A 22,585-nucleotide genomic window follows, 5' to 3' on the forward strand; every position below is an offset into this window, starting at 1 on the left:
AGGCCAATAAGAAACTTTGTCTCAATGGAGGTGCATGTACTCTAGCCTACACACACTCAGGGCAGGGGAATTGAAAAAAAAAAAAAAAAAAAAAAAGGAAGGGTGTAAAGAATGGTACAGTGGGCGTTGGTGCTGTGCTATCTTTGAGTCGCTTCTGCTCCAGTCAGTAACCCATTACCCATAGACTCATGGTTCACCAAGTTAGACTTTGGTGGTGAGAAGGCTAGGCTGACTCCATGACAGGCTTCAAATTGGCAGTTTAGGAGACTAGGCCTAAGTCCAAGTAAGGCCAGACAAGTCAGTTACCAGGAAAAAGAAAATAAAAAGACAAGCTTCAGGCTGCTAGTCAGATGCTGCCCTGCCACCTGGCCTGAGACAAGGACAATGGCCAGCGGCAGTTTCCAGAATGTCTCATCGATAATTCCCAGACTTCCCCAACAACAGTTTCCAGACCTCAGTTTCCAACCCCCACACCCAGATAATGGAATGTCCCTAGAGATAGAGCAAGAAAAAGGTCACCTACCCTGGAATCCCCTAACGTGCTTTAAATCAGGCCTGCAAGCTCTCTTGATATCTCTCCATCTTGGGAATGGCAGCCCCCAGCATGCTGGGTTTCTGCAGAATGAAGCACTCTGCGTTTACATACCATCTGAGTCTGTGATATCATTGTTTGGTGAATCATGGACCCTTACACTGAGATCTATACTTTGGTCTGTCACAAACTCCCTAGGTGGGGTGAGTAGATGTGTGTGGCAGGGAGAGTTTTGTCACACAACACCGTTTCTGTTAGCTCTGGGTGAAACAGAGAAAGAGCAACAGCTGTAGTAATTTTGTCCCTGTTCACAGGTCCTCTGGAAAGGCCTGGGAGAATGAGCCAGTATGTAGTTTCCCTCCGTGCTTCCTGCTCTGCTCCTGCTTGAGTTCCTGGCCTGACTTCCTTCAGTGATGGGCTGTTACCTGGAAGTGTAAGCCAAATAAGCCCGTTTCTCCCCCAAGTTGCTTTTGATTGTGGTGTTTAACACAGCAACAGGAAGCAAACTGAGACAGCTGTTTGAGCTGTCTGAGGCCGTGGGCCAACCTCAGCTTCCCAGAAGGAGCAGGACCTGGGAGGACCAGAAGAGGCCAGTGGAGATTCTCTCACACAGGCTGACGATTTTATTTGATTAGCCAAATAATGTGTTTGTTTTCTTGTATGATAAAAAGAATGTTTGTAGCATAGTAAAGTATAAGATCACAACTGTTATCGATTAGAACGAGGCTAAAACAGAAGCTTTAAAAAAAATTATGAGCGTGTCTGTTTGTGCATGTGCACATGCTCGCCTCAGCGTGTGCATGAGTGTGCATGTATTTGAGAGTGAGCAAGATCAAGCAAGAAAGGTTGTGTTTATGCATGCCATGCTTGCCTCACTGTGTGTGTGTGTGTGAGTGTATGAGTGTGTGTGAGTGTGTGAGTGTGTGTGTGTGTGTGAGTGTGTGAGTGTGTGTGTGTGTGTGTGTGAGTGTGTGAGTGTGTGTGTGTGTGTGTGTGTGTGTGTGTGTGTGTGTGTGTGTGTGTGTGTGTGTGTGAGTGTGTGAGTGTGTGTGTGAGTGTGTGTGTGAGTGTGTTGTGTGTGTGTGTGTGTGTGTGTGTGTGTAAGTCAGAGTACAACAGGCAGGGGGGAGTCCATCCTCTTCTTTTACCATGTGAGTCTCTAGGGTCAAACTCAGGTCTTCAGGCTCAGCACCAAACACCCTTACCTGCTGAGCTGTTTTGCTGGCCTTAAAGCAGATATTGAATGACAATATGTTGAGCGATTTAAGTAAGTAAGGGCTGGGCGGTTTGAGGATATGGTGAAAATGACAAAGACAGCCTTTGTGAGTCTAAAGTTTGGGAAATTCTAGGCTGCAGTTGTGCCAAGTATCTCCATGTAGCTGTGCTGAATATACGACAAATGTCAGGAACCACATTTTCAATACGTTCAGATCAGCTGGCTCCAGGGAAATTATGATACAGGTCATAGAGTGAGATGATCATAGGATTTCCAGTCACCCCTACACGGGTACCTTTTAGATTATTCTCGCTCTTGAAGGCTAAAAGCAGCACAGGCCCCTGTTCTAGTTTTCTTTCTATTGATGTGATTAAAAAAAAAAAAAAAAATTGCTGACTGGATAAAATGAAGCAACTTTGGGAAGACAGGATTTTATTTTAACTCCTAGTTCCAGATGATAGCCCACAATGGTGCAGAAGTCAAGATGGTGGGATCACTGAAAAGCTAGTTACATCCACAGTCAAGAGCAGAGACAGAGTGCAAGCATGCATGCTAAATGCTCAGTGGACTACTTTTCATTTAGTCCAGGAGCTACCATGAAATAAGAGCTACCCACATTCGAGATGGGCCTTTCCCACCTCTGTTAATCCAATTATGAAAATTCCTCCCAGGTGAAACCCATCTGGACAACGCCTCGTTGTCCCAATACCTCTTCCCATATGAATCAGATTGTGTTTTGCTGGCAAAACTACCCATCACAACCACCGAAGACAGGAGCAAGAATATTCGTAGTTGTATTTATGACCGCTTCAAAACAGCTCAGTGCCTACTGTGGTGGTTTGAATGTGCTTGGCCCATGGGAAGTGCTACTATTAGGAGGTGTGGCCTGGTTGGAGTAGGTGTGGCTTTATTGGAGGAAGTGCAGCTTTGTGGAGGTGGGCTTTGAGATCCTGTGCTCAAGCTCTGCCTAGTGTGGATGAGAGCCTCTTCCTAGCTGCCTGTGGAGACAGTCTTCTCCTGGCTGCCTTTGGATCAAGATGAAGAATTCTTGCCTCCAGCACCGTGCCTGCCTGCAGGCTGTCATGCTTCCTGCCATGATGATAATGGACTGAATCTCTGAAACTGTAAGCCAGCCCCAACTAAATGTTGTCCCTTATTAGAGATGCCTTGGTCATGGTGTCTCTTCACAGCAGTAAAACCCTACCTAAGACACCTACCGATGGGAATTTTTTAAAAGATCATAATGCATTCATACTATGCAACAATGAAAATAAATAAGCGGAGTGTAGTTCAGTGGTGGAGTGCTTGCCTAGAATGTGCAAAGCCCTCAGTTCAATCACCAGCAATGAAGAAAGGAGGAAAGAAAAAAAATATAAATATGATAAACATCTCACATAATAAATAAATATAAAATTGTCTTTGTTAGGGTTTTACCATCACCAATTGTTATAAGGACCCAATATGTATTGGGGCTGGCTTACAGGTTCAGAGGTTCTGTCCATTATCATCAAGGCAGTAACGTGGCACTATCAGGCAGGCATGGTGCAGGAGGAGCTGAGAGTTCTACATCATCATCTGAAAGCTGCTAGGAGAAGACTGGCTCCCAGTTGGTTAGGAGAAGGGTCTCATTGCCCAGCCCCACAGTGACACACTACTTCCAACAAGGCCACACCTCCAAATAGTGCCACTCCCTGGGGCCAAGCTTATGCAAACCATCACAGATATAGTAAGTAAATATTTAAAAACAAATACAAGTTTCTTTCAGCGTCCTAGATAAACCCCACAAACCCAATCATCTCTTATAAGAGAACTCAGACACAAGGTTGTCTACTATAGAACTCCCTTTATACAGAGTATAAAGACAGTGGGATAAACTAAATCTATGGACTTGAAGTTTCCTGTCTCTGTTTAAATTGTCCAAAGTGGGCCTGGGGAGGTGGCTCAGCAGTTAAGAGCACTGACTGCTCTTCCAGAGGTCCTGAGTTCAATTCCCAGCACCTACATGATGGTTCACAGCCACCTGTAATGGGATCTGATGCCCTTTTCTGTTGTGTCTGAAGATAGCTCCTGTGCACTTACATAGAATAAATAAATCTTAAAAAAAAAAAAAAAAAAAAAAAAAGCCTTTAAATTGTTCAAAGTGTAACCCTGAGCTGGGACCTGAAGGAGATTTGAGGATGACGATGTATACAGAACGCAGAAGCCAGAGGTGTTGTATATACATTAGTATGATCTCCTATTTGAGGTGCCTCTTTTGGGGGGTATTAGGCAGAACCTGACAACACTATTAAAGATCCGTCCGTTCGTCTGTCTCTAACTGTGCAGAGTGGTTCCACACTGGGAAGGCATGTTAGTCTATAACCGAGTAAGAGGTGTCCCTTAGATCTTACACTCAGCTCATATCCCAGCGCCCCTGTAGCTTTTTGTTAATGGTTCGTGCTTGTTTGCTTGCTTGCTTGCTTGAAAACATCTTTCTCCTTAGTTAGCCCATTTGGCTTTTCAGGACTATGACTCAGGTAAGCTATGAAGCCTGGCCTTATGGCTTCAAATCCTTGTGTAGGTATGCATGTTGTATGTGCACGCGTGTAGGCACGTACTGTGGCATTCTTCAGGAGCCATCCACCTTGGGTTTTGGATGCATTCTCTCCTTGTGAACTGGGACTCAACACAATTAGGCTCAGCTGACTGTAAAAGGAGCCTCAGGGATTCACCTCCCCCAGCGCTGGAATTCAAAGCATTCGTCACCAGACCTGGCCTTTTCACCCGGTGTAAGGGTGGGGGTGGGGAACCAACTCAGCTCCTCAAGCTTGCGAGGCAACACCTGGCTAATTGCGCCAGTTTCATAGCTCATGAGATCAAATCTTGAGTTTGCTACTTCTTAAACAGGTAGACACCAGCTGTTTCTTTCATTGCTCTAAATTCCCCTAAAATACGGGGACAAGAAGGCTGCACTTTAAAAGAGAGTCACGAAGGGATTGGGGATTTAGCTCAGTGGTAGAGCGCTTGCCTAGCAAGCGCAAGGCCCTGGGTTCGGTCCCCAGCTCCGAAAAAAAGAAAAAAAAAAAAAAAAAAGAGAGAGCCACGAAGATAGACTGAACCAAGTCATGAAAGGGCATGTCACAGGCACTCTATTAAGGAGTGTGATGAACACAGGTGAGGGAAGACCAGGCTTCAAGACCTGCCAGAATGTGCCCCTTGGGTCCCACACTTGGCAGAGGGTTGGGTCCCTGTGGGGGCGTGGCCTCCATCGGCACCTCGCTCTGCCCACCCACAGCTTTTCTTTGGTGTCTTGTTGCAAGTTCTTTTCCCTCATTTGTTAATCTAGCCCCCTTCTCTGATGACTGCTCACAGAAAACGTTCCTAGAAAAACCTCAAGAGACCAATTTCTTTTGTGTTCCAGGGTAGCAGACAGTGGGTTATGTTGGCTGCTACAGAACTCCAGCCCCTGGGAATCTGAGGAAGGAACAGGGAAAGCCAGTCAGGATCAATTGACACTATAAAGCTGCTGGGACCTTAGCTTGGGACCCCAGGGAAAGGTAGGAAGAGTTAGAGGAGAAGGGAACCCTTACACCTCTACATCACACACGCCCTGGGTCTGGGCTGAGGTACATTCTCTCTGATGTGTTTATATAAAGATAAAGAGAGGGGGGTATGTTCTATGGAGGTGGTGTGGGGGAAGGGGATGCCTCAGCGGGCTCATGCTGAGTTATCCCTTCCCCCTGAGGGACTAGCCACACCATGATACAGTATAGAATAGAGTTTATTCAGGGTATGGGAAGAGGAAGAAGGGAAGAGGAGGGGGAGGGGAGGCAGGCCAAGAGCATGTGGAGAGAGAGGGCGTTAGGGAATGGGGAGAAAAGGGACAAAAGGGGAAGAGGGTAAGAGCAAGAGAGTGGGGAGGGGGCAAGCAGTCCCTTTTATAGTGTCAGGCACACCTGGTAACTGGGGCAGAGCATACCTAGCACTGTGGGGTGGAGCTTAGACAGAAAACTGACACGCTCCCCTCTCCCCTCTGTATTCCTACTGAAAGGTCCTATAGGCTGTGGTCCTCACAGCTTTGACTGCGCCAGCCTCAGGGGTGTCCTGGTTGTGGGAAGAGAGACATTTGGCCGGTAAAAAGAAACAGACCATCTGGAGAAGCCTGAGAGAGACCTCAGTGGATTGTCCCATGGACTCTACATGCTTTTATTAATTGTAAGACACACACACACACACACACACACACACACACACACACACACACCAACATAACAACATTAAATAGCATTTTTAAAAGGAATAAAAAGACACCCACAAGTGTTTAATTGTTTTGGCTACAAAGTTAACTGCATGCAACCTGCGTCTGTCTTTCTCGCTTCTTTTTTGAGACAGAGTGACTATGTAGCTCAATAGAGCTCTGCTTGCCTCTGCCTCCCAGAGCTGGGGTTAAAGGTGTGTGCCAGCTAGGGGTTGGGGATTTAGCTCAGTGGTAGAGCGCTTGCCTAGGAAGTGCAAGGCCCTGGGTTCGGTCCCCAGCTCTGAAAGAAAAAAAAACAAAACAAAAAAAACCCCAAAAAAAGGTGTGTGCCAGCACAACCTTCTTATCCTTTTTGTTTAGTTACCTACTTTTAGGCAGGGTACTGTGCATCTCAAGCTGGCTTGAACTCAGTACGTGACCAAAAAATGACCTTAAACTAATCCTTATGGCCTACTGAAGGCTGGGGTAATAGGTACGTACCACCATGCCTACTTTATGTGATGCTGGGGATTGAATTCATGGCTTCAAACAACCTGGGCAAGCATTCTAGCAACTGGGTTACACTCCTGCCTCTCTCTCTCTCTCTCTCTCTCTCTCTCTCTCTCTCTCTCTCTCTCTCTCTCTCTCTCTCTCTCTCTCTCTGTCTCTCTCTCTCTCTCTCTCTCTCTCTCTCTCTCTCTCTCTCTCTCTCTCTCTCTCTCTCTCTCTCTCTCTCTCGTATTAATACACAATGGTCTCCTCCATTGTTGTTTTATGTGAATGTGTTTTTTTTTTCCAACTGTAAATATTCCAGCCAATTTAACTCAGGCATAATTAATGATTCCTTCTCCCTGGAGCACGCTTGCTCATGGCTGGGATCTCTGAGGTTGGGTCCTGGCAAAGCTGGGAGTGAAAGGCAGTTTGTTTTCGGGGCCATCAGCATCAGAGGGAAGATCTTCTTTCTTCTCTGTGAGCAGTGCGACCTGAGAGTTCCTTTGTCCTAGCCTGATCCTAAGCTGCCCTCTGAAGGTGTGCCCTTAGTTGGGGACGTTTAGAAAAGCGGTACTGTACATTTGATTTTTTTTCCTCTGAGTAAAAGCAATGTATGTTTGTGTAAAATGTTAAAAACAAAAAAAAGAAAAGCCAAAGAAAATAAAAATGTTATATGTTGGTTGTGGTGGTGCGGACCCTATAAACCTGGCACCCAGGGGGCTTGAGGCAGGAGGATTGCCAAGAGTTTGAGGAATCCTCTGTCCCTTCTTTCCCTCTACCTGGGCTACACAGTGAGTTCCAGGTCAGTCGGGGTTACATGCAGAGGCAGCATCGCCAGCAGGCTTCTATGCCACTGTTTTGATTCCATTTCTGTTCCAGGTCCCTTTGCTCCCACACTCTGCCAGCCACCTTCCCAGTTCATTCTGGAGCTCATGCGTATCATATGAGTGGTGTCAGAATGAAGGATTTCTAGGAGAGTGAGCTGAGGCCCTGCACTTGTTAAAAACACAAACAAACAAATGTGCATAGAATACACTCGGGGGCTTGAGGGTAGTTAGTACAATCCATCGAGGAACCCGTAGCCTCATATAGCTGGAATGTAGGGAGGGTTTCAGGACTTGTTTAATTTACTATCTCAAAAATGTCTGTAAATATCTTAGAAATGTTTTCTTTCTAATCTTTCTCCTCTGTGTTTGCACAGCATTAATTTCTTCTTCGGGTCTACTCTTCATATAGTCTAAATGGTTATTTTTGTGCACTTCCTCTGAGGCTACTCACTGCTAGCAGGAAATAGAAGCATTTCTGGAGATTTCCTTTAGGTCAGTCTGCTTCCTGTGGCTAGTGATAGACTCCTTTTTATTTCTAGAAATTACTGAGGCTACCAAAAATGCCACAAAACCAACAAAAAAACAACAACGACCTTCGAAATATAGACTTTACCTCATGTTTGTTGCCCAATTAGAAATTAAAACAGGACTGGTAGTGGTGGCACACACTTTTAATTCCAGCACTTGGGAGGTACAGGCAGGCAAATCTCTGTGAGTTTGAGGCCAGCCTGTTTTGCTGATCAGCCATGGCTACACAGAGAAACCCAGTCTCAAAAATAAGCAAGCAAGCGAACAAACAAAAATAAAATAAAAACAAAGAAAAAAACTAAAACGGAAAATATTTAAAAATACATATTACATCAGGTGCGATGGAATACAACTTTAAGCTTAGTCCTCAAGAGGCAGAGGTAAGCAGAGCTCTGTGAGTTTAAGGCTAACCGGATTTACGTGGATGGTCCAGGCCAGCCCGGGTGAGATCCTGTTTAAAAACAAATCTAAAACAATAGCACACCTTCCCTCTAAACCCGAAATAATATGCATTACTTCATTAAAAATAATAAACGTAGACCTAGGAGTATTGTTCCGTGGTAGAGCACTTGTCCAATCAGCATAAGGCCCTGGATGTGATTTCCAGCCATAGGGAAAAATGCATACAAATAGATTAATTGGGACTGGCGAAGTGGCCCAGCGGGAAAGAGCGCTTGCTGAGTAACTATTAAGACCTTAGTTCAAATCCCTAACCCCACACAAAAAAGTTGTGCATGGCTGTCTGTGCTGGAACCCCAGTGTGGGGGCGGGGGAAGGGCTGATTCCAGAAGCTTACCGGCCAGCCAGCCTAGCTACACGTTCAATGAGAGATGCTGTCTCAAGGGAATAAGGTGGAGAGGAACAGAAACACCTCATGTCCCATCCTGACCTCCACATGCATACAGAGACTTGCATGTACTGGATGAATGTGTACACACAGAGTCCAACACACACACAAACACACCACACACACACACACACCACAGAGGGAGAGAGGGGGGGGGAGAAAGAGAGAGAGAGAGAGACAGAAACAGAAAACACACAAATGCAGAGATTAAAATAAGTCCATCACATGCTAACAGTTACAAAACCACTTCTCTTTTTTTTTCTTTCCTTCTTTTTGAACCAAAAGTCATTTTTTAAAAAGTAATACTGTTAGCTTTTTGAGCCATGGTGGTTCATGCCTTTAATCCTAGCACAGAGTCAGAGACAAGTGGATCTCTGTGCATTTGAGGCCAGCCTGCTCTACAGGGTGAGTTCCAGGATAGCCAGGGTTACACAGTGAAACCCTGTCTTGAAAAACTAAGCAAAAACAGTTTGGAGAATGTCCACCCATGCAATCATCCCCACCTTCCTATTCTCCCAGATCTGCTCCCATGGTGCTACTGAACTTTTTCGTTTTCCACAAAACATTTTTTTTTTTAAATCTCTTTTTAGGTGTTCCTTAGTCAAATAAGCTGCTTCTTATTTAATGTCCTGCATACTGTCCCATTGATTTTCATAAAAAAATTGAGTCTCACAGAATTATGTAAACACTATTCTAAGATAATTATGGATATTCTCTGATACAATGTATCTATAAAAAGTACATATTAGAAAACTACATGAGATAGTTGCTTTAAAAAGATTTAGTGTGTGTATGCTGTGTCTGTGCAAGTGTCGCAGGTGCCCTTAGGCCGAAAGGACAGGTCAGATCCCCTGGAGCTGGAGAGTTCCTGAACATACTGGGTTTGAGTCGTAAGCTGTCTGGTGTGTGTGCTGGGAACCCTGCAAGATCCTCTGCAAGAACCATTCATGCTCTTAACCTCTGGGCCATCTCTCCCATCCAGGAGGTAGTTTCTTAAGGATGTGTTACAAGATGGAATCCGAAATCCTGAGCTTGTCGTAATGATTCACGGAGCAAACACAGGTTTTCAAGGCTGAAGATCAAAATACATCACCCAGATGTTATATTCATTAATATCACTGTTAATCTCAACACAAAAAAAAATATCCTCCCATGCTTCAAAATTCTAAATTTCCCTGGAGAGTTTTGCGTTACTGGAAACACATGGTTAACTGTTTTCCTTAAAGATCTAGGATTACTTAGCCTATTTTCAAGAAAGTATCTTTCATATATTCAAACCACAGTGCCCATTGTCATAAGCGTCTCTCCATAAGACGTGCCGTTCAGTGGAGGAGGAGAGGGCTCAGGCAGTAAGAGTCCTTACTGTGCAAGCATGAAGACCTGAGTTCTGACCCTCAGCACCCAAGTAAAGCTGGGCAGGGCTAAGTGCACCAGTAACAAACCGGAGCCTGACAGGAAGAATGCTGAGATTTGCTGGCCGGCCAGCTTGCCTGAAAGACAGCCAACTTCAGACTTAGTGAGAGATCCTGCCTAAACCAGGTGAGAAAGAGAGCAGGACAGCCTGTGCTGTACGCTGGCCTTTGCATGCACACGCTCAGGCTCACACACATGCCCATAGCATGCACACGATTAAAGACATTTCTAAAAATAGTGTTTTGTGGTCCGGAGACACAGCTCAGCAGTTTGCTGAAGCACTGTTTGCTTCAAAGGACGCTGTTTGGTTTCCTGCACCTGCGTGGTAGCTTTATGACGACCACCCGTAAATTCCAGGTCCTGTGGCTCCAACACCCTTTTTTGACCCTTTTTTGTGGCTCCTAGACACACGCACTCATGCACGCACACACTGTTTTTAAAGTGTTTTCTGAAGATACACGACTGATTCCATTTACAACTCAATTACCAAAACATTTTTCAATCATATTCCATCCCTTTGAGGCAAGTGTTTTATACGAAGTCTTCATTCTGTTATATAAAATAAGAAAAAGAGCTGGAAAGTGGCGCACACCTTTAATCTCAGCACTTGAGAGGCAGAAGCAGGTAGATCTCTGAGTTTGAGGCCAGCCTGGTTTACAGAGTATGATCCAGGACAGCCAGAGCTACACAGAAAAACCCTGTCCAACAAAAGAAAAAGAAAAGAAGAGAAAAGAAAAAAGAAAGAAAGAAAAAGAAAAAACCCAAAATAAACAAAATAAAAGAAAAAGAAAAAACTACCATTTCTTCTTTTTTTCTTTTCTTTTTTTTTTCAGAGCTAGGGACCGAACCCAGGGCCACCCACCCACTGAGCTAAATCCCCAACCCCAAAAACTACCATTTCTATAGTGGCAACAAAAATAAAAATAAAAAAGGTACATATTCAAGAGTCTTTTTAAAAGATTTATTTTTATTTTGTATGTATATGCATTTTGTCTGCATATATGTCTGAATACCACATGCATGCAGTGGCCAAGCAGGCCCGACGAGGGTATTAGATCACCTAGAACTGGAGTTACAGGGCTGTGTCCACAGCCCCCTCAAGGACCTTTGTGATTTGGTGCCGTAATTTGATTTGTTGTAACAAGTTCTCCTGTAGCACAGGCTCACATCAAACTGGCTGTGTAGCTGAAATGACCTTGAACTTCTGATCCTCTTGCCTCTACTCCAGGACGCTGGGAGTCCTTCCAACTGCATACCACCTCACCCAATTGGCTATGTTGTCTTGATTAGTGATGGGCAGTCTTGTTCACCTTTTGCATCATGAGATTATTATACAAAAGTTTTTTGACTGTGGAGGGTCTCTGAAAGGGTCCCAGAGAGATTAAGGAGTACACAGACTATAGCCGAAAGTGAGACAAACTTAACAAAATAGGGTGTTGCAGCACACAAGGGAGTCAGAATACCCACAGTTCCTGTCATTAGATTAACTAAGGTAGTGAATGGAAAAAGTGAATTTAGGAAGTGGTAGTTGCTGCCTTTGACTTATTAGCAGTTCTACTGCATGCTAATCAGAGTCTGGAAGCTTCTCTGAAGCCACTCAGTAAACCTTTGAAATCTAATATCTGATCCTAGTGTATTCTTTGGAGGACTTTGGGAGCAGGACTTATTTTCCTTCACTAAGTGTGAACCAGGTGACGGAGCTCGTGAATGCTTAAAACAAATGTCCCATGAGGCTAAGACACATCTTACTCTTCATTAACCCCAACTTACACCTACCCTTGCAAGGCAGGGTTCTTCCAGCTTCCAGGACAGTGGTTACTGCTAAGAGGGTGGGGTTCCTTGCAGGGAGATGTGGGAGAGAACAAAGAAATGTCAGAGCATCTGATCACACAGGCAGGCCTCAGGCTGGTCTCCCATAGGCGGAGAGTGAGGTGCTCTGCAATTGCTACAGCTGTTGGTCATTCCAGGCCGCTAGCTACTGTCTGACCAGCCTTGGCCACTGGCTTTAACCTGCCATATACCAAGCTTTCTTCCACTTTTTTTTTTTTCCTTTCTAGAATATTTCCAGTGCCCCCACTTTAAAACCGAGATTTGTCGCTTTGGATAGCCGTGAAAATAAAATCCACCTACTCTATTTTTTCCTGCTTTTTTTTCCCTCTTGGCATTGACAACCTAGATAGCATCCCTCCACCCCAAGGTGTCCCTGCTCTGCTCTCCACCCTGGGGAAAGAACAAAGATGTGTGCAAACCAGCTGCTCTGAGCGAGCTGTTGAAAGAAGGAAAACCGGTAAAGGCTCTTGGCTCAGGGTCTAGGATCCTCCTCTTCAAAATGAGAGGGGGTACTGTTCGGTAAAAGATGAGCAGTGCTTGATGGAGCTGGGAGAAAGGGTTCTAAAAGCTAGACCAAGCTCTCCTCCTGTTTGTACAAGCTGACAAGCTTTCACTACAAAGCTTCAATTTTCTTAGCTGACACACAGCCGTAAGATCTATCACGGGACCTTGAGCAGCCCCAAAAAGGAGTTTGTTGTTCAGTAACCAAGAAAACCGGAGCTGTATCTTGGAAAGTGTGCCTCCTGATTGTCGGAATGCCCCTTTGTGGTTAAATGTTCTTGAGGTTGAAGGCAAACTATTCCAATATAACAGAAACGAAGGCGCTAGGGCATTTCTCACACACATATGCAGTAACAAAGGGTCTACATCCTCAGGAGCTTGGCTTCATTATAATATCATTTACTTTGCGGTTTGGATCCCTTTCTTATCGGCTTCTCTAGAGGATCATGGGAAGAAATATCTTAAAAAGGAGATCTAGTCCAGTTTTAGGCATCTTTAATGCACTAAGTTTGGGATTTATTAAACATGTTTTTAAAAATTGTATGACATTTCCTTTCCAGAACAAGGTGTGAGAGACCAGAGGGTCAGTAGCTTTCAGACAAATGGGATTTGAGTGCTCCAAGTTCAAGTTCTGTTCCTGCTTCTGTCCCCAAATGACTTTAAAGCTACTCACCCTCAGCCCCACGCAGACCTCAGTTCCCTCTCCTGCAAAAACAAGTTGGTTGGTTTGGGTAACTAGCACAGTAACAAGCATTTAGCCCAATCGTTCTCAACCTTCCTAATGCTGCCACCCTTTCCTTTAATACAGTTCCTCATGTTGTGGTGGTAACCCCTGACCATAAAATTATTTTCATTGCTACTTCATAACTGTAATTTAGCTACTGTTGCGAATCATAATGTAAATATGTGTCTTGGTCTTAGGCGACCCTTGTGAAAGGCCGTTCCACCCCAGGTTGAGAATCGCTGATCTAGCTTGTCCTGGTGTTTGTCTCGTGGGACTCAGGACCCAGGACCAGTGGGAAGCTGGCGAATAAAGCACGTGATTACCTCAAGTCCCTAAGTTCCACGGCTCCGATACTTAATTGGATGCTCAGTTAAAGCCTATAACCGATCCAGAGCCACCTTAGGTTCCCCGGAGCGTCTTCCACCATTTAATCTCGCACAAGCCTGGAGTTGAGATCTCCCCAAGCACCAGGCACCCTTGTCCCAGGCTGCCTGGCGCCCCCAAGCCGCGTCTTGGCTGACAGCGTCCCGCTCCCTTTCCACTAGCAGTCGGAGGGGGCGGGGGAGCGAAGAGCTCGCTCGGAGGCGGGGCTGGGCGCACTCTGATTGGCCTTCCCCATCCTCGTGACGCGCGACCCCGCCCCCGCCTACCCCCACTCCCCTCAGCATCCGCGCTAGGGAACGAACTGTCCGGGGCTGAATGGGCGCGAGCGCGGCGCCGGGGGCGGGCTGGGGCGCGGGGCCCGGGGCTGGCCGCTTGCCAGCGCTCCCTCCCTAGCATGCGCACGGAGGCTGCGGGCGGCGCGGCGCGGAGGCCCCAGAAGCCGCGAAGCCAAGCAGCGGCACCTGCCTGCCGAGGTACGTGGCGCAGCCCCCAGTCAGCAAAGCGGACCTCGGGGAACCCAGGCAGCAGCGATCCGCCTTTGCCCACTCATACCCCAGGCCCAGCAGCTCCTCCCCAGCCCTGAGACGCCGGACGCGCCTGCGAGGGGACGCCGGCGGAGGGTCGCGACCCCGGGCCGCCTATATGGGCGCCCCCGGCGCAGCCTGCGCAGGTGTGAACGCCGCGCTGTGGGTAAGGACGACCCGCCCCGCGTGGCAGGTCCGGCCAAAGTGGCCCTCTTCCGACACATCGCTTGGTTCTGGGACTTAATTCATTGCTGGAACCTTCTGAGCCGGCAGAGTCGAATTGACTCAGTGTCTCCCATGACTACCTTGGGGAACATTGTGCAGGGTCACTAGTGGCTCCTGAACCCTCCTGGGGCATCCATGTGGGTAGACGTTCGGTGTGAAAGTGGGTAGATTTCTGCTGGTAGAAATTCACTGGTGACCTTCGATGCCCCCTCTCTACGGCCAGTCCTGCTGAGGAGACACATTGGGGCGACTGTTTTTTGTTTTTTTGGAAATTTTAAGCTGTGGCCTGCCGAGGGGGTGCGTTCGTGGTGCGCTGTTTTGTTTGTTTTGCAGAGAGGGTGTTAGAGAACAATTGGTAGGACCCCAGTAAATCAAAGCGAACTCTTGTTCCTACCCCACATCAGTTGGATGACCTTGGCAGACACTGATATCCTCCTGTGGGGAGCTTGCTCTCCAAGTCCGTACTGGAAGACTTACCCAGCTGATGGCTGAGGTCTCTCCCAGGCCAATGGGTTTGTGGTTTTAACCATTTAAAATAAATCTGTCATTTTAACTCTGCAGAATCACTAGCTGACTTGGAAATGAGATTTAGAAATTCATTTATACCTTTTCGTCTTAATTCAGTCTCAATTCATATTTTGCCTCTGCAAAATTAGGTGTCGTTTACTTAAAAGGAGGAAAAGGCGGTTTTATGTGTTGTGCTTTTTCTGGGACCGATGGATTGCAGGTTCCTTCAGCCAGGAACTGGGTTTTAGACTCACAAAGGAAGGAGACTCACACTCATCTTCTGCCCTCTGGTGTCTAGCCAAGCTTTCCCTTGGTTTATGACTGTAAATTCTCTCCTACCTGAAGCCCGATACATGCTGGAGCTGGGAAGAGGGATCTATGTCTGTTGAATGACCAGAGAAGCAGATTTTGGTTTCTTTTGTGTAATTCCATATCCTGACAGCTCAGAATGGTTTCTAACATTGCTGGTTACAGGGCTGGGATCGTCTGACTTCCAAGTGTTTGGTCAAGAGAGTATTAATCCGAGCTGAGTGCTGAGTCTCCTGACAGCTATATCTGCTATGTGGTCCACGCTGTGGCTGTAAGGTGGACATTCTTAGTTAGGGTTGATGGTGTTTTCCTTGAGACTTGAGAAGAAATTGAGATGATTGGGGTTTTGCTAGCTGTTTTTTTTTTTTTTGTTGTTGTTGTTTTTTGTTGTTGTTGTTGGTTGGTTGGTTGGTTTGGGTTTTGACTCAGGGATATCGTGTAGCTCAGACTGCCTTTAAATTCACTGTGTATCCAAAACTGGCCTTGAACACTGATCCAAGTGCTGGGATTACAGGCTGGCTTAAACAGTAAGAGGAGGTGTGATGTGGCTTCTGGAAAATGGCGTGCTGGGGGGCTGGTAGGAAATTCTAAAAGCACACCTTTATGTCGATTCTGAAAATGCATTCAGCTTAACATACATTGGTGATTGCCCCATGACTTCAAAGTGGTGAATGGTTAGGGAAATATTCAAGAAACACCTGTCCTTGGAGTGCCTCCTCCACTTCTGGCTCCCTTACTGGGCTGGTCGAAGTAGTGGAGAATTAGCAGCTGTCTCGGGAGACTAATGGTGTGCTGGGTAGTTTTTTATGTCAACTTGATACAAGTTGGAGTCATTTGGGAAAAGAAAACATCAATCGAAAAAATGCCCTTGCCAGATTGTCCTGGAGGCAAGCCTGTGACATTTTCTTAATTAGTGACTAATCAGGGCAGGCCCAGCTTATTGTGGGCTAGTGGTTCTGAGTTGTTTGAGAAAGCGAGCTATGGGGGGACCAAGTCAGTATGCAGTGCTCCTCCATGGTCTCTTCATCAACTCCTGCCTCCAGGTTCCTGCTGTGTTTCACTTCCTGTTCTGACTTCCCTCAGTGATGGACTGCAATGTGCAATTTAGGCTGACATTAAACCCTTTCTCCAGTTGCTTTTGGTCATGGTGTTACAGCAATAGAAACCCTAACCAAGACGTGGGAAGCAGAGAGAGTCACCCTCCACATCTACCTCGCTCTGGAGGAGGACTTTATTCTGCGCTGCTTGTGAAGCCAGGAGGGTGGTCATCACCCCCAAGAGCATGTTCTTCATGCTAGTCCAGCTGGGAAGGCTTGGCATAGAAGCAACTGGGAATTTATATGATAACAGCTGAGGATGGAGAAGCAAGGGCTGGATCAGTGTGGGTGGCATATGTTAGCAGAGGCATCCACCAGAGGGGGTGTGATTCACACGCCCAGTGTGGGAGGAAGCCATAAATATGGACCGTGGCACTAGAGCTCTCCTGGGAGAGAAACTCAGAAGCATCCCATAGAGGGAATCAGTGGGGTGTGTGAAGAAGGATCAGGGATAAAACGAACTGAGAGGTGCTCACCATCGATCCATATTAGCTAGCTTACCTGGACAGATGAGGTTTGCTCCTGTTCAAATGTTGTATAGGTACTTGGAGCAGGTTTGTTAATTTCAGCACTTGGGAGATAGAGGCAGGAATAGGAGACCCTGTCTTAATAGATATAAATAAATACACACACACACACACACACACTCACACTATACACACACACTATACACACGCACACACACATACACACACACTATCCACACACATGCACACTATACACACACACTCACCACACACACACACAAACGAAAACAGTGAGATGGCTCAATGGGCTAAGGTGCTGCTACCTAATGACCTGAATTCAATTTTCAGAACCCACACAGTAGAAGGAGAGAACTAATTCTGTTCTTTTCTGACCTCCACCTTTAGAATGTGTGTAGGGAAAAACAGAGGAACCTAAAGAGTACTATGGAACACATTTCCATAGTGAACATGAACCACACTCAGATGAAGGAACAGAAGATACCAGGACCTGTGTCCTACCCAGTCAGTCACTGCCTCTCCTAGCGTTTACCCTGGTGTGACTCGCTTCTCTCACACTGTGCATAAATGGAAACCTGTGGTGTGTGTCTTCTTTTGTAAGCACTGAGTGATAGAGGCACTCCCTGTGCCACCTGTAGTAATGGCGTGTTCACTGCCACAGTTCACGGTGGTCACGGGGTAAGTTTAGTGCCTCTCGTCTGTAATCAATTGTTGAGTGTTAAGCAGCTTCCAGTGTGTGTCTGCCCCAGATAGTGCTACTATAAGTGCTCTGGTGCCTAGCTTTGGGAAAGTGTGCATAAGTGTGTTTTTGGGAATCTGCCAGGCAGTAGGATTACTGGGTTATGGGTTTATTACTCACTTTGAGGACCCCCAGCCAAAGCTATTTTACTCTAGCCTTAGAATTAACCATGGTGGAAGTAAATGCCGCTGGTGTTGCTTTCACAGTAGGAAGTTTCTGCCTGGCCCTGTTCTGTAGGACCTCAGGAAGAGCAGTGCTACAGAGTCCAGGCCCTCCTTGGGTCCCAGCACAGCGCAGGCTGAGCTCCAAGTTCCTCAGATGTGGAGAGCGTCTTTAGTCAACTGCTTAGTTTGATCTTGCCACCCAGCTTAATACAAACAAACCTCCACCCAGTCACTCCGTTTCTGTTTAACTTACCTACAGGAAAAGCCTTTTCCTTACTTGAGTTTTTGAGCAGTAGAAAGCATTTTTACACTTCAGTTACATCAGGGAAAAACACCCAGGTTTCAGATCAAGAACGAAATCCTATACTCTGGCTTTCTTTTTCTTCAGGATTACTACTATCTGGGGTGATAATAGGCTAGTATCATGTGACCAGGTTTGATAAGCTCAAAAAACAGCATGTGCAAGCCTACTTTATGAATAATACTTAAGTTTTTTTTGAACGTTGAAGCCACTTTTAAAGTTATTTACATATTTACTTATATTTTTAGTTCAGTTTTTTTTTTGTTTTGTTTTGTTTTCAGGCAAGGGCTGCTAAAACCCAGTCTGGCCTTGGATTTTGGCTCCTACCTCCTCACTCTAGTGCTGGAATTCCAGGCCTGTGGTACCATACTCTTCCGCTCGTTACCGTTTTCATAATGATGGGCTTATGTATATCAAGAACCAAGCAGAGCGGGTGTTTCTGTTAGACAGAGGCTGTCTCCCTCTGGCTGCCCTGTCTCCTCTTCTAGCTTGTTATTCACCCCCACGTGTGTTTCTCTCTTATCTAGACTGGCAGGCAGCGAAAAGTTCAAGGGGACAAAGTTACCTCTGGTCTTCCCTTCTCTTTGCTCGCCATTTTCTGTAATGGAGATCTCAGCGGGGTTATCCACTGGCACAGGCTGTGGCTATCTTTATCTGTATGTTCCTCCTGTTTAGGTGCTCTCCAGTGGGAACAACCTGAGACATCCCTGCAATTTAAAAATTGCTAGTAGCCTCCCTTTAAAAAGGGACTAGAGAGATGGCCCTCTGGTAAGAAAGCTCGACGCTTTACAGGGAACTAGAATTCCATTTCTAGCATCTAAGTCAGGCAGCTCACAACTGCCCATCACTCTAACTGTGGATTGTGCACTGCCCGGCTGTGCCAGCCTCTGGGGGTATGCGCACTCATATGATATGCACATACCTACATGTGTGCTACACACAAGGTTAAAAAATAAAATAATGGCCGGCGACTTGGCTCAGCGGGCAAACGCCTCTGCTGCCAACTCTGACAACCTGAGTTTGATACCCAGGACCCACATGCTGTAAGGAGAGAACTCAGAAGAAGAACTCTCCACATGTATCGTCTCCACTTGGATACCATGGCATGTGTGTACCCACACAGATACACACACACACACACACACACACACGCGCGCGCGCGCGCGCACGCACACACACTCACACAATCTCACATAATAAAAATATAATAAAATGAAAAATAAGTATAAAAACATAGGGAGGGGGATTGGATAGGGGGCTTATGGCTGGGAAACCAGGAAGGGGAATAACATTTGAAATGTAAATAAAAAATATCCCCCCCAAATAAAAACATAAATATTAAAAAAAGAAAAAGAAACTGGTAGATTCAAATTTCCATTTCTCTGGACGATACCAACTTCTAAACGCACATGCACCTAGCTTCTAACCATATGTAATTCATTAATGAATATTTTATAGTCAGTCAGTCATACTCAGTCTTCAAAGACTGCTCCCTGCTCCCTCCCCTGTAAACCACGAGAGGAAGTTTCCTCAGTCTTTCCTCACCTGGTGTAGAACTGTTCCACAGACTGCTCATTCGATCATATCGTAGCGCTGTGAGCCTGGTACCACTATCCCTTATAAAGGAGGGTACTAAGCAAAAGAAGTTGTTCTAGGGGCAGAGCTAGGATTCAGACCTAGGCTTGGAGGTAGTGGATGAGGCTACTGTTCCCATGTCTTTGCAGCAAATAATGTATTCCAATCCCTCAGAAGATATCCCATCGGAACTGATGATATTTGGGGCTCTGCCTTCTATCTCATACTGCCTCATGAGGGCATGTCTCCGTCTCTAGTTCAGCCTCAGGAGGTCTCTTCAGCATCCAGTTCCATGTAGAAAAGCCCCTCGTACTCCTCCAGTATAATTTCAGCACCCATGGTAGGAACTGCTCATTCCTCTGTGAGCTGCAGCATATCGTCCCTCCTGGGCTGGACTTCAAACCCATTATCCTCAGACTTCTCCAGGACATGCTGTCCCTACACTAGTGACACCTGCCCCCCCACCCCCCGGCCCCTGCCGTTCCTATTCAGACAGTGGCAGAGGAGCACTCCTCCTTCGGGGGAACCTTTGAAAAGATTCTCTACCCCGAAAGCTCTAAAACCTTTGTACAGAATCCAGTAAGAGCGACCACTTGTGATAACGACACTGGCGGTGGATGTACTGATCTGTTTCTCTGCCTTCATTTCTTGTTTGTTGCTTGTTTTTCCAGGTGGGATTGTAAGACCTGAAGCAAAGGCACAGCCTGTGTTGTTTCTTGCATGTCCAGATCCGCAGTCCATGTATGATTGAGCCTGGTGTGTCTGTTTGGGGCCTGCCCAAATGCTGGCTTAAAATCTTCTGCCGAATAAGATTGGGCCCCTCAACATTTTATAATCCCTGAGATAATCATCACCAATAGTCATTGGAAATGAAAGGTGGTTGGAGAAGGGGTTTCATTTTCTTCAATGGTGTAGCTACTGATAAGTTACCTTTACTGGGACAAAAAACACCAATTAAACTCAGTGGACTACACACCAGAGAGGATCTGGAGACAGGAGGGGGATTCGTTGAGAAGAAGAAGAAAGAACAGGTAGAGAAATGATTAAAATTCATTATATAAATGTATGAAACTATCAAACATGTGCCTAAATTAGGGTTTCTATTGCTGTGAAGATACATCATTACAACCTCTTATAAAGGATAACATTTAATTGGGGCTGTCTTATGGTTTCATCATGGCGGGAAGCATGGCAGCATGCAGGCAGACATGGTGCTGGAGGAGCCAAGAGTTCTACTTTTGAATTGGTAGGCAACAGAAAGAGAGGGAGACACTGGGCCAGGCATGAGCATCCGAAACCTCAAAGCCTCACCCCAACACACTTTGTCCAGTAAAGCCACATCTCCTAATGCTGAATTCGCATTCAAACCACCAGCTCAGTGACCTCCTGACCACCCAGTGCCTGCCCAGGTTGCTCTCACCACTGTCCTGCTTAGAACCAGTCCTGGGGTCTGCTTAGTTGACCACTGTCCCGCAGGTCTCCTGTTATAACTGGATATAGTCTGAATAGCTGACATTTTCTTCTTTCATCTGAACCCACTCTGAAATCCTTCTTACCCTTGGCACACCCACCGGCTCATCATGTTCCCCAGAAGGCCTCCCTGATTTCCTCCGAAGGACTAGTGGTTCCTTACCGCCAGGCTCACGAGTTCATTGCTGGTGCTTTGGGTATCTGAGAGTTCGTGATCATATTCATAGAGGAAAGGGATTATGCCCTATTTATTTTCTAGTCTCAGTTCCTGGTATGTAATATTTATTTACTAAATGTTTATTATAGGATTATAAATCTGGGCATGGTTGTTTATGCTTGTAACCCAGGGAGCCTGAGGTAGGAAGATTGATTACATTGGATTTAAGACTACTTAGTTAAAAAAACAAAATAAAACAAAACTGAGGGATAGGATTGTTAAGAGAACAAAGAACTCCAGACAGCCTTTCCACAGCCTTCTGTAGCCCAGCCCTTCCCAACCAAGGCTATACGAGGAATGTAAGCCCTAATATCCAATGGCAGCCTGTTTTAGACATTAACCTCTCTCTCGTGCTCTGGAATGATTCTAGTTGTTTGGCCATCCTTGGGACAATTAACAAAATTCCAGCCCTTTGTTACAGGGCTTCATCCCCAGTGGAATTTAGGTCAAAGAAGGCTAATACAGACATCTTAGCCCTGTTTCTGTAGAACACATATGATACAAAGGCTGACAGGATATAGATAAGAAGAGTGTTAACCACGGGCACTGAGATGTAGGCTGTCTTTCTAATCTTCTTTCCACTGTTGAATAGTCTCTGAGGTTTCTACCTTTATGATAACAAGGGTTCAAGGCTGGGGAGATGGCTCGAGGGGGAAAAACGTTCTTTGTGCAAAAGTGAGGGCCTCAGTTCAGATATGAAGCACCTACATAAAAGGTGGTATGGCTGCAGTCTGCTTCCCTCAGCGTTGTTGATGGGCAGGGCAGGGGCTGGCCAGCCAGCTTAACAAAGACACACGAAAAGGAGTGAAGGACAAACAATTGACAGACACACCTTAAGTCCTTCTCTGGCCTCTTGAAATATTTCCTAGGTAAAGCAAGTTAGAGTCTCTAAGCACCAGTATATGAGGAGGCAGAATCACAGAGTAGAACATTCGGCATTCTCATTTAAAGACACAGTAAACACAAAACGAAACGGGCATTGGTGGGACTGGGCGTCAGCTCTCTGGGCTCGGCAACTGCTCTTCCTTCTGGATTTCTCAGGAAGTCTTTAATAGACACTTGACAATTGGTACAGTCTCAGGTCCTATCTAGAGAATGTATAGTTTTCTTTCTTTTATAGATTTTTAAATTCTGTTTTCTGTGTATGAGTATTTGCCTGCATGTATGTATGCATGCCTGCATGTATGTATGCATGCATGCCCTGGGCATGCCTGCTCCTCACAGAAGCCAGAACAAGGCATCAGATCTCCTGGAACTGGCGCTAAAGATGGTTGCGAGCGGCTGTGTGGGTGCTGGAAACTGAACTAGAGTCCCCTACAAGAGCAACAAGTGCTCTTAACCTCTGAGCCTTCTCTCCAGTCCTACCTAGTTTTCCCACTAGCTAAGAATGAGCACGGATTGAGGTTCCATGAAGTAAATGTGGAAGGAGACCAGCTGATAATTCATTTTCACCACCTCTCTT

The 22,585-nt window shown here is 46.0% G+C and overlaps 1 protein-coding gene across 4 annotated transcripts in view; it reads left to right on the forward strand.

Moving 5' to 3' along the window:
- The first annotated feature begins 13,851 nt into the window (after positions 1–13,851).
- The window catches only part of St3gal5 (ST3 beta-galactoside alpha-2,3-sialyltransferase 5), a 51,956-nt gene continuing 43,222 nt past the window's right edge, over positions 13,852–22,585 (forward strand). Inside the window, exon 1 of one of the 4 annotated variants that reach the window (XM_032906370.1) lies at positions 13,852–13,983. In XM_032906370.1, the coding sequence (XP_032762261.1) occupies positions 13,905–13,983 (79 nt within the window). In that variant the 5' untranslated portion in view covers positions 13,852–13,904. The remainder of the gene's footprint in view (positions 13,984–22,585) is intronic. The other 3 variants (XM_032906369.1, XM_032906367.1, XM_032906368.1) reach the window with 3 other exon arrangements.

This window comes from Rattus rattus, chromosome 6 (assembly GCF_011064425.1).
Source record: "Rattus rattus isolate New Zealand chromosome 6, Rrattus_CSIRO_v1, whole genome shotgun sequence".
Lineage (NCBI taxonomy): Eukaryota > Metazoa > Chordata > Mammalia > Rodentia > Muridae > Rattus > Rattus rattus.